General features: G+C 55.7%; 1 protein-coding gene across 1 annotated transcript; it reads left to right on the top strand.

Moving 5' to 3' along the window:
* Lingo3 (leucine rich repeat and Ig domain containing 3) lies at positions 1 to 10,208 on the top strand. Its single transcript, XM_021174784.2, has 2 exons — positions 1 to 76; positions 7,841 to 10,208. Exon 2 carries the CDS (start codon positions 7,888 to 7,890, stop codon positions 9,655 to 9,657), a length of 1,770 nt encoding a protein of 589 aa, XP_021030443.1. The 5' UTR covers positions 1 to 76; positions 7,841 to 7,887; the 3' UTR covers positions 9,658 to 10,208.
* Positions 10,209 to 14,578: the final 4,370 nt, after the last annotated feature.

Below are 14,578 nucleotides of genomic sequence, written 5' to 3'. Positions count from 1 at the left end.
TGGCAGTGGCGGCCGTGGCGGCGGCTGGTGGCGGCTCCGAGCAGCCCCTCGCGCCGTCCGAGGAGGAGCCGCCCAGGTGAGTGACAGCGCTGCAGTCCGGGGACCCCTCCAGGCCCCCCACGCACGCTCCTTTCCAGCCCTTCTGCACCCCCCGGGGAAACTTCAGAGTCTACCCCGCCTCCAGAGATGCAGAGCCTAGGGGATCGAGGGGCGCATGTAGAGGAGCACCCTGGGGGACGTGGAGTGGTGATGCGCACTGCGGCAGGGGGACACCGGTTATGGAGCCGCGGCTGGGCGCCCTGAGATCCCCCGCCAGCCAGTGCAGGGCGATGCGCACGAGGTGAATTGGGGGTAGGGTTGTCTACACGCGGGACTCACACATTTTGGGGGTCTTGATCCCGTGGAGAAGGGCTGGGGTGTTGGGCAGAGCCCCCCACTGGGCCATTGGGCAAGCCTGTGTCCCAGTAGCAGCCACAGCGGTGGGGGCGTCTGTCTATCCCATTCCACAGGCCAGGCCCGGTGTCCCCTGGGCACTGGGCCTGACCAGAGAGGCCACTGGGCCCTATTCAACAAGTTAAGAGGCTCAGAGCTTGGATTCCAGTTGGACACGGTGCAGTGTTCCTACCCTACCTTATGATCAAGGACTCCTAATGCCAGAGTTCCCAAGACACAGGTGTCCCTCCTCCCAGGGGGGACTCAGAACTTGGTGGTCTGATGCATTTGGGGAGCTGTATCGGTGCCAGGAGGCTTCTTGATCTGTGTGGAGGGGAACCCAGAGCCCAGGCAGGGCCTGAGACCCTGTGGCTCCGGATGGCTTGGTGGGTGGGTGGGACATCTGATGCCTGCCTTTGGTGACAGGGAGAGGCTATTAGGGCTTGGAACTTGGAGACTTTTAGCAAGAACAGAAGTATCAGGCTGAGGGTAACCCAGGAGGGCTCCCTGCAGGAGGCACCGGGCTATAAAGGTTGTAAGAAGGGTGTTAAGAGGTGAATGACATGAGGTAGAGAGGCTCAGGTTGGAAGCAACATTCCTCGGGGACTTGAGGGTTCAAAAAGCTCAGCCCTGGTCCCTTCACCTCTGAGCTGCAAGGGAGGCTTAGAATGGTGTCAGTTCCCCCTAGGGTGTTCTTTCAACACAGACACCCAGATGATGCGGAGTGGGAGGAAGAAGACACCCAAGATGGGGTGGGAAACTCAGTGGGGGGGGTCTCCTCAGCTTCCTAATTGCTCTTCTGTCCCTGGTTCCTCCCTACAATTGATACCCATCCCGGCAACCTCCTCCTCCCAGGACCAGGGTATCAAGTCCAGATCCACCCAGGTCCCCACCAGGGAAGCTAGTTGAAGAGTCCCTTTGTCAGCTCCCAACAGAGTGGCACGCATGCGCGTCTGGCCTCAGTGTTTCCATCTGTAGAGTGGGGGTGGCCGCTGCCATCCACCCCCAGTTGCAGCCAGGCACGTGATCGTGCCTGAAGGGTGGGAGCATACAAGGTCCCAAAGCCTAGGTTTTTATGCCTCTTCCCCCGGGCACGCCTGACTCACTCCCAGCTCACCAGGTAGGAAGCCTTTTAGAACTCTTTCTGAGCTACTGCGTTCGATGTGGGCAGCCCGGGTGAGCCGCCCACTACCTCCCATGTCAATCTTGAGCTTGAGAACAATGAGGAGTTAGGATTTAGTAAAAACAGAGCTGGAGATGCTCACAGGTGAGTGAGCTGGGGTGCCCTCCACACAGACACCCAGATGATGTGGGGTGGGAAGAAGGTACCCAGGACCCCAGGATGGGGTGGGAGGCTCAGTAGGGGTCCCCTCAGCTTCCTGGGTGCTCTTCTGTCCCTGATTCCTTCTTACAATTGACACCCCAACCTGGCAACGACCTCCCCCCAGGAGGTCAAGCCCTGATCCCCCCTGATCTCCTTCCCCTCCCATGAAGGACACCATTTCTGTTCTCGGGGCTAGCAGATGAGCAGGCACAACACATATTGGGGATTAAGTGTTTGCCAGTCTAGGACCTTCCTCTCCTTCACTGCTGTGGTGGGCAGTGAGGAACCCACCACTCCCCTCAGGCACAGGCTATTAAGGAAATTGGGTCAGGAGCCCCCCACCCACAAAACAGTGGCCAGGGACCCATGGCAGATGGAGGCTAATTAGGCCTTAATGAATTGTCATGGATTAAAGGCCCAGGAGGGCTGAGATCTAGGACAGAGAATGTACCAGCCCTGGAGGTGGGGGGCTGGGAGAGTGTTCCCAAAAGTGTACCTCAGAGAGGGGGTACTGTATGGGGGTGTGCCAGGCCTGTCCTCACCCCACTTTATCCCTACACTCTTATTGTGGAGAGGGGACTGAGGGGTGAAGGACAGAAGGCCAATGAAGCTTGTCACCCCCAGCACACGGGCTCATCTTTCCCGGACGGGGCCTCAGTGTCTCACAGCCTAGAAGGACCCAGGATTCCACAGCAGTGCTCTGCCTCCCCTTAGGCTTCTTTGTCTGTAGTCAGAGTTCGGAGGCTGGGAGGAGAGGCCTCTGTTTTCCAGACTGTCGCATGGGTGTAGGCCTTGGGGACCTCTAGCTGACCCCTACAGTGTGGCTTTGGCAGGTGTTAGACCTCAGAGCGAGGAGCAAAACCATCCTTCCATCAACAAGAAACAACACCTGGCTGCCAGGCCACATACCCCTCCCTCCTCCAAACCCCGGTGGCTCTGGGCACAAGTTTCCCGGCTGCTGGAAGAAACCACTACCTGCCACATACACACACTCCCTCCTAAGACCCAGGCTGGCCCATGACATCCCCAGCAGTGTCATGGTGTGGAGGTCCCACAGGCCTTGGCTCACAGCCCCTTCTCCCTCCATGGATCCAGGACCACAAGGTCTAGGAGTCTTTCTGCCTCACCTTCCTGCCTGTTTCCTTCCCACAACTCCAAGGTGACACTGGGCCCCTGAGAATCCAGGACAGTCCTCAGCTTGGGCTCATTGGCAATGTCCTGTCTACCCAGGAGGTGACCAATCCCTACCACCATGGTCCCATTTCCATTAAGACTGAGGTCAGCGGTAGGCATACAGCAGGTGTCTACTTAGGGCTTGTTGAATGAATGAATGAATGAATGAATGAATGAATGAATGAGAGTGAGTGAGTTGAAGACCTGCTCCTAAGCAAGGCAGCTCCTGGTGGAAGTGTCTAGAAGCAGGCCAGTCAGAGGACAACACCCCAGCCCTGGGGTCCCGTTTGGTCTTCTGCAAATTGGGAAGCTGAGGCTGGTGAGAGATGAACAGCTTTCTGCCCACAGAGACTTGGATGAGCAGACTCTGACCCTGGGCGTCTGGACTATGTGTGTGTGCAAATGTGAACACAGCCCTGGAGGGCAGAGGATAACTGATTGGAGTCGGATCTCCTCTAATACCGTGTGGATGCAGGAATGGAACTCAGGCAGGCAGGCCTGGCAGTGAGCGATTCATAAAGCGTATGTGATCAGCTGCTCTCCTGCTCTGTATCTCTTCGTGGCTCCCTATTGTCCCAGGCTGAATGGGAATACCTTTGCTCCACCCATGCATGGGACAGGGTGTCCCTATCCCTTGGTGCCACCCTTCACCATCCTGTAGCCCTGAACTCGCTCTCCTCTGAAAGGTTTTCCAAACCTTCAGTTCATTTATTTGTCCGTATTTTTTATGTCTGCTCACCCTCAGGGAACTACAGGGACACAGTAGGCCACCTGGTGTGGGAATACCATGATTGGAAGTGTCCAGAATGGGAGAATCAGATGTGGATTTGTGGGTAACTGGGGGCTGGAGAGTGGGCGGGGTGAGGGAGGAGTCATCTGAGAATGTACTTAGAGGCCCTGCAGGTCTGTGTGAAATCATGGACCCCATCCCAGGGTGACCTGAGCTATGGGCTGGGAGGACAGTGACTGGGCAGGCTGGACCCTGCAATCAGGCCCTGCCAAGGCCGCTGCGGTGGCTTCTCATGCATATTAATGAGTCGTGTCCTTGAAGCCTTAGGCTTGGCTCTTCCTTCCACTGAGTCCATACTGGGCTTGCCAGACCCCTGAAGCCCACGGAGAGCCACCTTAGTGGTGGAAGCATGAGCCAGCCCAGGCAGTCCAGCACCAAGGGTTCCACTGTAGTGGAGTGAGAGAGAAGCCAAAAGATTCTAGATTCTGCTACATGAGGCAGCTATCCTATGGTCAGGTGCACAGTCTCAGAGGGGCCTTTGGAACAAGTTTCCCTTTTAGCCGAGCAATGATGGCGCATGCATGCCTTTAATCCCAGAACTTGGGAGGCAGAGGTAGACAGATTTCTGAGTTTGAGGCTAGACCCCTGACCATGCCCCCAGACCATCACGGGGCATTCCAAGGGGGACTCCACTCGTGAGCCACACTCCAGCTTTCTCTTCCTGTTTTTCTTTCTTCTTCTTCTTTTTTTTTAATTTTAATTTTTAAAACTCAACTGGGGTATGGGTTTTTGTTTTGGATGTTTGGGTGTTTGGGTGTTTGTTTGTTTGAGACAAGGTTTCTCTGTGTAGCCCTGGCTGTCCTAGAACTCACTTTGTAGAGCAGGCTCACAGAGATCTGCCTGCCTCTGCCTCCCAAGTGCTAGAACTAAAGATGTGAGCCATCATGACTGGCTAATTATCCCTCAGATTTATATATTTATTTTATATGTACAGTATGTTGCCTGCATGTCTGACTGTGCACCACATGTGTGTAGTGTCCCAGAAAACCAGAAGAAGGTATCAGGTCCCCTGGAAATAGAGTTTCAGAGTTTGTGACCTGCCACGTGGGTACTGGGAAACAAACCCATCAGAGCTGGCAGAGCTCTGACCACAGAGCTGCCTCTTCAGACTCCTTCCCAGTTTGTTGTTGTTGTTGTTTTGTTTTTCTTTTTTTTTTTTGTGGTTTTTTGAGACAGGGTTTCTCTGTGTAGCTCTGGCTGTCCTGGAACTCACTCTGTAGACCAAGCTGGCCTCGAACTCAGAAATCTGCCTACCTCTGCCTCCCGAGTGCTGGGATTAAAGGCGTGCGCCACCACGCCCGGCTGTCCTTCCCATTTTTTATTTTGAGAGAGGGTCTCACTAAGTTTCAGGTTGTCCTGAAATTCACCATCCTCCTGCCTGAGCTGCTGGGGCAATGGGGTAACAGGTGTGTGCTGCCGCTCCCAGCAATTTGGAAAGTCTCTATTTGATGGAGCTAGCTACCAGCACCTGGTGGGGTATCAGTGGGAGTAGAGAAAAGCAACCCCTTTTCTTGGCTCCCTGTCCCTGGAGGTGGATTTAGAGGAGCCCAGGGCGACTCACATGACACAAGGCCAACAAATGACTAGCCAGTTCTACTGCCTTTCCTTTGTCAGCTATCAGGAGGCTGAGGCAGGAGGATTGCTGACAGTTTGAGACCTGCCTGAGCTCTGGTGTGGCAGAGTCTACAGCAACAACAAAAAAAGCCACACAGTAGTCCAGTCCTCAGTGGGGGACATATTCAACCAGGGCTCAGGACCCAGAGAGATGGCTTTGTGAGTCACCCTCCCCCAAGGCCACTGAGCAAGAGAGGGGACAGAGAAACCAGCCTACCCAGCCACCCCAATTCCTAGTGCCCTGGACACCCTCTCCATGCCTGCGTTCTTCAACACGAGGGGCCAGTGATCGCCTCCAACCCTACAGCAATGCTCAGGCTCCTGGTACTCCTGCCAGGGCATCCACTGTCCCTCTCACTGAGAAAACCCATGGGGGGGGGGGCTCCAGGCTCCCACCCTGACATACCAGTCAGCAAACACCCGAAAGGGGCAGGTAAGGTCCTGCAGGCACACAGCAAGAAGGGTCAGGGTCCAAGCTGAAAGCTGGCAGTGGCTTTAGACAGCTGCCCACTCTTCCCCCTCCCACCCCACCCCTGCAGCTTTTCTGTCACCCTGCAGAGGAGATGACAGGGCCCGGCCTGCCAGGAGAGGTTAGAGTTGAAAAACTAGGTCACCCTTTGAGTGGCCCCTGCTGAGCTGGCTCAAGAGATCTGCTGTCCCTGCCCAGTGGAGTAATTATAGAGAGAGCACTTGCTGGTAGCGCCCTGGAGGGATCTGGTGGCGGAGGTTTGACAAGCCGGGGCTAGAGAGGATGCAGGGGCCTTCAGCATCAGCTGGGGAGGCAGTGGTTCAGTGGTAGCGACCTAGAGACACTTGACTTATCTGTACTAGGCACTTTCTGCCAGACCTGGCTGGTCTTTTCTAAACCTAGCGACTCCAGAGGCAGAAACAAAGATCAGGTGTTTAAGACCACCCACATAGATGGTTCCAGGCAAATCTGGGCTACCTGAAGTCCCACTTCAAAACACATGTGCAGCAAAGTCCACGAGGTGCTCTGGTTCAAGGACTAAGCACTGTGTAGCTTGTAGGACGCTGTGATGGCGATGTATCAGTCATGAGGTGCTGTTGCACAAAGCAGAAGACCTGAGTTCAAATCCCCACAGAGAAGCTGGCACGAGGGCACAGTATTGCAATACTGAAGAAGTAGGAGGACCCCTGGGCTCGTGGCTGAACAGCCTAGCCCAATCATCGGACTTCGGGTCCCACGGACAGACCTTGTCTCAGACAAGGTTGAGGATGACTGCAGAGGACTTCACCTCTGGGCTCCACACAGGTGAACACAGCACAGAAAGACAGAGAAAGCGAAGACAGGATTCAAGGGAGGGACTCCACCCCTGACCATGCCTCCTGCTCCTTACTAGGGATTCTATGCAGGAGCTCCATGCTTGGCCACACCCCTAGTTCCCTCACTGGTGGGATCCTAGGCGGGGCTCCACCCCCTGACCACGCCCCCAGCCCCCTCACAGGGGGATTCCGGGCAGGGGCTCTCCTTCACACCTGTGCCTTCCAGTCCCTCCTCACAAGCCTGGCATACTCAATCGCCAGGGCTGCCAGTCTGCTCGGTGCCGGTAGTCTTGCCTGGGGGGCTTCAGCTGTTAACATGCCATAAATAGCTGCCTGGCAGATGGGAAACTGTGCTGCAAAAGAGGCCAGGCAGTTCAGTCCAGCTGTCCCTCTGCTACCTCGACCCCTGGGTCTGGGCTACAGTCAGGCTGCCTGAAACACTGGTCCAGTCTAGTCAGGCCGACACTGCAAGATGTCTTAGCATCTATTGGCATCTTTAGCCCCCTGCCCACTCCCAGTCCCCACCAGTAGTTCCATTAGCCTTCATTCCTGTCTTAGGGCATCTGGCTATTCCTCCGTCCTAGCTAGAGTATCTATCTCACAGCCACTGAGGGTCATCACGACTCACCAGTTGTGTCTCTGCAGAAGGGGAGTTGTCCTCTGTCACAGTACCAGACTCTGGACAACCAAACACAACAGTGTTCACTAGGCCTGGCTCCTCCGAGGTGTCAGGCAGGAATCTTCCTGTTTCTCAAGTTGCAGGAGTGTCTGAGCAGTCTGCTTTATCACCCAGCTCTGCCTCCATCTTCAAGGGTAGTCTCAGCTACTTACCAACTGGTTTGAGGCCAGCCTGAGCTACAAGGGAACTCGTTTTAAACTTCGTCCACCTGTTCTGGGTGTTTCATGAAGTCCCACTATGTGGCCTTCCAGTCCACATGGTCTCAGTGACCACTACATGGTCTCTCACTGAGCACAGTGTCCTCAAGGGTCCTGCAGATGTGTGTCAGAGCCTCATTCTCTTTCATGGCTGAGTAGTAATACTCCAAAGTGGATGACCCCCACTTGTTCTGCTGTCTATCCATGGGCCCTTGTTTTCTATCATGTGTACTGTCACTGTGGACATCTGTGTCGAGATTTGCTGGGTGTGCTGTCATGGGTCAGGGTCCTTGTGTCTAGCTGGGCGCCGTGGATACTGATAAAGTCTATCTCCCTTCCCATTCCAGCTGTCCTGGACTATGCTGGCGTGGCCCTAGGCCCCACACCTTGCACCATGACCTGCTGGCTGCACATGCTGGGCCTGCACTTGCTGCTGCTGCCCACAGCGCCCCTGGCCGCGGGCTGCCCCGCACGCTGCGAGTGCTCCGCATCCACCCGCACTGTGGCCTGTGGGCGCCGCAGGCTGACAGCCATCCCCGAGGGCATCCCGGCCGAGACTCGCATGCTGGAGCTGAGCCGCAACCGCATCCGCTGTCTGAACCCTGGGGACCTGGCCTCGTTGCCCACCCTGGAGGAGCTGGACCTCAACCATAACGTGATTGCCCACGTGGAACCTGGGGCCTTCGCCAACCTGCCCCGCCTGCGAGTCCTGCGTCTCCGTGGCAACCAGCTGAAGCTCATCCCGCCAGGCGTGTTCACGCATCTGGACAGCCTCACACTGCTGGATTTGAGCGAGAACAAGCTGGTCATCCTGCTGGATTTCAGCTTCCAGGACCTGCGCAGCCTGCAGCGGCTGGAGGTGGGCGACAATGACCTAGTGTTCATCTCCCGCAGGGCCTTTGCGGGGCTGTTGGGGCTGGCTGAGCTCACGCTGGAGCGCTGCAATCTCACATCACTGTCCCCGGAGTCGCTGGGTCACCTGCGGGGCTTGGGCGCTCTGCGCCTGCGCCACCTGGCCATCGCCGCCCTGGAGGACCAGAATTTCCAGAAGCTTCCAGGACTCTCGCATCTGGAGATCGACAACTGGCCGCTGCTGGAGGAGGTGGCCCCGGGCAGTCTGCGTGGGCTGAACCTCACGTCGTTGTCCATCACACACACCAATATCACGGCTGTACCGGCCGCTGCGCTGCGACAGCAGGCCCACCTCACGTGCCTCAACCTGTCGCACAACCCCATCAGCATGGTGCCACGCGGCTCCTTCAGAGACCTGGTGCGTCTGCGTGAACTGCACCTAGCAGGAGCCCTGCTGGCCGTCATCGAGCCGCAGGCCTTCGTGGGGCTGCGACAGATCCGCCTGCTCAACCTTTCGGACAACCTGCTGTCCACACTGGAAGAGAACACGTTCCACTCGGTGAACACGCTCGAGACGCTGCGCGTGGACGGCAACCCGTTGGCCTGCGACTGTCGCCTGCTGTGGATCGTGCAGAGGCGGAAGACCCTGAACTTCGACGGCAGGCTCCCCGCCTGTGCCACCCCCGCCGAGGTGCGCGGCGACGCCCTGCACAATCTCCCCGACTCTGTGCTCTTCGAGTACTTCGTGTGCCGCAAGCCCAAGATCCGGGAGAGACGGCTGCAGCATGTGACCGCCACCGAGGGCGACGACGTGCGCTTTCTGTGCCGCGCTGAAGGTGAGCCCGCGCCCACGGTGGCCTGGGTGACGCCCCAGCACCACTCGGTTACGGCTGCCAGCCGGGGCCGGGCACGCGTGCTGCCTGGGGGCACCCTGGCCATCGCGGACACGCGGCCCCAGGACAGTGGTACCTACACGTGTGTGGCCAGCAACGCCGGGGGTAACGACACTTATTTCGCCACCTTGACCGTCCAGCCGGCCGCCAACCGGACCCAGGGCGATGGGCACAACGAGACGCAGGTGGGCGTCCGGTTCCCGCTGGACCTCACCACCATTCTTGTGTCCACCGCCATGGGGTGCATCACCTTCCTGGGCGTGGTCCTCTTCTGTTTTCTGCTGCTTTTTGTGTGGAGCCGTGGCCGCGGACAGCACAAGAATAACTTCTCTGTGGAATATTCCTTCCGCAAGGTGGACGGTCCGGCGGCTGCGGCTGGCCAGGGTGGCGCGCGCAAGTTCAACATGAAGATGATCTGAGCCGATCCCACGGTGGGCTGTGTGAGCCGGACCGTTCAAACCTCCGTCCAGTCCCAGATAATTTCCACCTATGCATATTTTTCCCAGGGGGTAGGCATGGAGGTGACTGCAAGTCAGCTCACAAGCAGAACTTTCTCATTTTTGTAGACATCTGCGGGACTGTTTTTGAGCAGATCACATCTTTTGCAGTTCCTGAAGTATTTTCTAAGGGTTTCAACGTGTCTTTCCCACCCTCTGCTGTGGCTGCTGTGCTAAGACCCAAAGTGGCTGGGGACACTCAGGGTCCATGGTTTCTTATGCAGGTGCAGGCTGTGGCTCCAAAGTCCAGGGTCCTCCCTGTGCCCTTACTCAGAAGTCACGTCCCCAGATGCCTGGGGACACAGACACACCGTGCTTGCAGTGGCTGTCTCCTCCGCTCATTGTGACCTGTGTCTCACACAGGGCCCAGGACTGCAGTAGGGACCTGGGAATGCACCGGCCCAGCTCCTGTCCACCACTGCTCGGGTACCCAGGGCTACCCCAGACCCTGCAGAGAGGCTCACAGTCACCTCGGGAGCCCTGTTCCCACCACTTTCCATCCCACCAGGAACTTCAGGCCCAGGAGGCCACCTGCCAGGAGAAGCCATGTCCCCATGTCCCCTAGAGGTCCCTCCACCCTGCCTTGCCATACTGGACATCTGCTTGCAGGAGAGCTGGCTGCCCTGGGTCCTAGGAGTGCCTCTCAGGCCACCACATCCACTTTGCTGCTCTGCAGGGAAAGTGGACTGCTGCAGGGGTGAGCAGGCAGGGCCAGTTGATTGTGACAAGGCCAGGTCATGATCCACTAGCCTACCCCATCTAAGTTCCTCCCCAGTGTCACCTCTGCCCGGTCACAGTTAGGACACTGTTGAAAGAAGGGACAGGGGGCACTTTGTGGGAATTGGCCAACTGACCCCCTGGACATATGGTAAGACAGGCTGCAGCTCTCTTCCTACTTGTCCAGCTACAATGTCTGTGGTCCACTGGGACCCTGTGTCTTCCTTTACAGAACAAGTCTGAGCCTGTAGCCTTCGCCCTGTGTGCCCTCATGAGTGTGTCCAGACAGGAAGGAGGCAACCTAATGCAATGAAAGACCCAGATCAAGCTTGGCTAGTCTGAACTGGACTGGGAACACGGGGACCCTTTGGTCTTGCCCCCCCCCGACTTTCCCATCACATACAAACTGATCGACAGGACACGAATGACTGGGTTGATTGGCATTTTCAGACTCTATCCCTGAGCCTGACAAGATCGACCTCTTTGTCCTGGACTGTCCTCTTAGCCCCTGTTGCTATGGCAACCCCAGGGCCCTCAAAACAACAACCAACGAAATCCAAGTGCCTTTAGAGTTATTAAAAGACAGAAGGGGTGCACTCCCGGTAGGGTTAGAGTTCACAAAGTGTCAGAACATTACATCGGGGTTCCCCAGTCCCAACAACCTCTATCCTCACCTGCTGTGTTTGACTGAAATCCAATTAAACAAGCTGATTTAATACAAAAGTCAGACGTTTAGATATTATTATTCCCATAGGAGGGGTGGGGTGGTTGTTGGAGTGGCTGGGTCCCTCCTTTGAGGTTGGGAAGCTGTGTGGCTCTGATAGCTAGGGTGACCTGGGGGAGAAGCTGTGGGCAACAGAGTCGGTCATGATGTTCACAGAGATGCACAGGGCAGCCCAGCACTGGAGGTGGGACAGGTGGCCAGCTTCAGCTATGTAACAAACGGGACTTAGGGCTGAAGCTGGGGCTCACCTCCCATGCAGGAGGCCGATTCTATCCCTAGCACCTCAGACACTTGGTGTTATCAGCAGGTGTGTGACAGTGATTTTTCCCATGGCCACACAGCAGGGCAGGACAGGGCTGGGAAGCTCACTGAGGACAGTCCATGTGCTCTGGATTAGACAGAGGCACCGGGACTTCCTGAGTGGCCCACCAACAGGAACCCAGGGAAGCCAAGGCCCAGGCTGAGCTGCCTCTGCCAGATTCTTCCCTAAATAGAAGTCACTGGAGCACTTGGCTAAAAGACCCCAGCCTGCATTCTTATCATGTATTATTTGAGCCATTATTTTTTAACAGAAATTTATGTAGCCCAGGCTGGTCTCAAACGTACTATGTAACTGAAGCTGACCTTGAACTCCAGATTCTTGCGCTTCCCCCACCCTTTTGGGGTGCTGGATGACAAGTGAAAGCCACCATGCCCATCTTTGCACCCCCCCTTGCCCCTGCCCTACGCCTGCTCACTTCAGAATCTGACCTTCTGGTTTCTGTTTCCACAATGTTCCATCCTCCAGGATGCTAGAGGTGAGGGGTAGCCCTGGGATGGTCCAGCTCCACTCTGGGTCTGGTTTATCTGCCTAAGTCTGGCACTCCTTTTTCGAGGGGGCCTGGGTTGCTGCTACAAGCACTTGCCCAGCTTAGGGGCTGAGTTCTCTGGGACTGAGCCCTGTGTATATATATATATATAGTGGTTCATCTATCTCTACGTGTGTCCTCCTGGTACCCCCTGGGCTGGACGTTGTGTCCCAATCCATCTCAAACTAGTATCCTGAAAGATGCCTGACATTCCTGTTCCACAGGTGAGAAAACAAGCCGGAGTGGGCATGTAGCCCCCCATGACCACACAGCACCAAGGTTCTGTCAGAGATCTTTTTTTTTTTTTAAAGATTTATTTATTTATTATATGTAAGTACACTGTAGCTGTCTTCAGACACACCAGAAGAGGGAATCAGATCTCATTACAGATGGTTGTGAGCCACCATGTGGTTGCTGGGATTTGAACTCTGGACCTTCAGAAGAGCAGTCGGGTGCTCTTACCCACTGAGCCATCTCACCAGCCCCTCTATCAGAGATCTTGAGTCCAGGTGTCACCTCCATCTCAGAGGGTCCTTGGAGCAAACAACTTCAGTTTCCAACCTACTTGTGTACATGCACTGCGTACATGTGCCCCCACATCCCCAGGACAGCAAGAGCAACTCTAGTCACACACAGGTAGCTACTGAAATAGCAGTTCCTTCCTGGCCAGTTCATCTCACCATCTGCAGGCAGCGCTCAGGAGACTGGCTGGAGCAGCTCCCTGGGCCCAGGAAGAAGCCTGGGCACTCACTGTTCTAGGCCAGAAGGCAGATGCTCTGTACAGGGGCACTTTATGGTCCAAACAAGAAAACATATTCCCAACTTGTGGTCCAAGCCTGTTATCCCAGCTATTTGGGATACTGAGGCAGCCCCACCTAGAAACCCCAGCAACGGGGACGGGGCGTGGTCAGAGGTGGAGCTCCCACTTAGAATCCCCAGTGAGGGACTGGGGGTGTGGTCAGTGGAGAGGGCCGGCTTAAAATCCCCTTGAGGAAGCTAGGGGTGTGGTCAGGAGCTGGAGGCCCTGCCTAGAATGCGCCAATGAGGGGTTGGGGGGCGTGACCAGCATGTGAAACCCTGAGTTTATCAGGAGCACAAGTCAAGGGCTGGAGAGAGCTCAAAGGTGAAGTGCACGGTTAAGAGCTCGCACGTTCGGCCAGCTGGAGATGGGTCAGTGGTTAAGAGCACACACAGCAGACTTTGGCCCAACACAAGTCTGTTAACTCCAGCCGCCAGTTGCCCATCGTCTTCTCAGGCAACTCCCTGCACATGGCACACACGTACTTGCACATACAATTAAAAAAAAAAAAATAAAAGAAGCCAGGCATGGTGGTGTTCACCTGTAACTCCAGTACTGGAGAGGCAGAGGCAAGTGGATCTTTGTGGCTATCTTGGTCTACACAGCCAGTTCCATGCCAGTTAAGAGCTACACAGTGAGACAAGACTGTCTCAAGAGGCAGGGAAGTGAGAGATGGGGGCGGGAGTGAGCACAGGGTCTTTTGGTTTTGTTGGGGTGGCCGGCAGTCGGGCTGGTCACTTAGCAGCCTCTTTGCTCCTGCTACCCAATGAGGCTACAGGGCATGTGTCTGCTACCACCTGCTACCACACCTTTTTGGGAGCGTGGCACCTCCCCTGAGACAGGGGGTGACTGTCTCCTACCTGAGGTTTCTGAATGAAAAGGGCTGTCAAGCTCACAGGGCGCTCCTGGTCCTCAGACTATCCTCAAGCCTTTTCGCTTCGCAGTCTGGCTGTGTAAACCAGGCTGGCATGGAACTCAAGCCCTCTAGGTACTGGGAGAACAGGCATATGTCCTTGTTGGTATTTCTGAGAGTGGCCATGGGAAGGGAACACTGTACACTGGGGAATGCAGCTGACCTGTCCCACAAGGCTTCAACTATCAGGTCCTTGATTGGTAAGGACCAATTGGGGTACAACACCCATAATCTGATTGGTGGCTCTTACACAGCTGAGTTCCTAAGACCCTGGCAGCTGCTTTTGGTGTTACAGTGTGACCATGTTGACTAAAATCTACCAGGATCCCCAGGCAACCATACATTACTACTAAATTAAAACAAAAAGAGCTGGGGTAGTGGCACATGCCCATCACCCCAGCACTCAGGAACAGGAAGATTATGAATTCTAGGTCATATTTGGCCACAAAGGAAACTAGCTAAGGCTACCTGAAACAAAACAAAGCAAAAGAGGTTGTGTTGCTGTCCCTGCTCAGGTCTCCATGAAGATAGGCAGCCATTTCTGTGATCGGACAGCAGGATGTGTGATCCCACAGTACCCCCATGTGCACAGGAGGGGGGGGAGATATTCTCAGGTCTGCCTGGCCACTGCAACAGTCTAACCTCAGCCTTCCTCCCACCTCCAACACTCCCTACCCAGCTACTTCCACATGCTTCCTATAACCAAGTTCTCCTGGTATGTCCACTGCTTCCTGTAACCAAATTCTCCTGGTCTGTCCACTTGTCCCTGAGGTTGTGGGCTCCATGTGACACATGAGGCCTGTACACTCAGGATCTCAGTAGCCTAAAATGACACTACAGTG

Source organism: Mus caroli, unplaced genomic scaffold, assembly GCF_978045245.1.
Source record: "Mus caroli unplaced genomic scaffold, Mus_caroli_1 scaffold_9, whole genome shotgun sequence".
NCBI lineage: Eukaryota > Metazoa > Chordata > Mammalia > Rodentia > Muridae > Mus > Mus caroli.
Note: the sequence above shows the minus strand (reverse complement) of the source record. Positions and strands in the feature narration are given on the sequence as shown.

What these genes read in the sequence shown, in the direction of transcription:
- Lingo3 (XM_021174784.2), top strand. Translation starts at nt 7,888, where the DNA reads ATGACCTGCTGGCTGCACATGCTGGGCCTGCACTTGCTGCTGCTGCCC.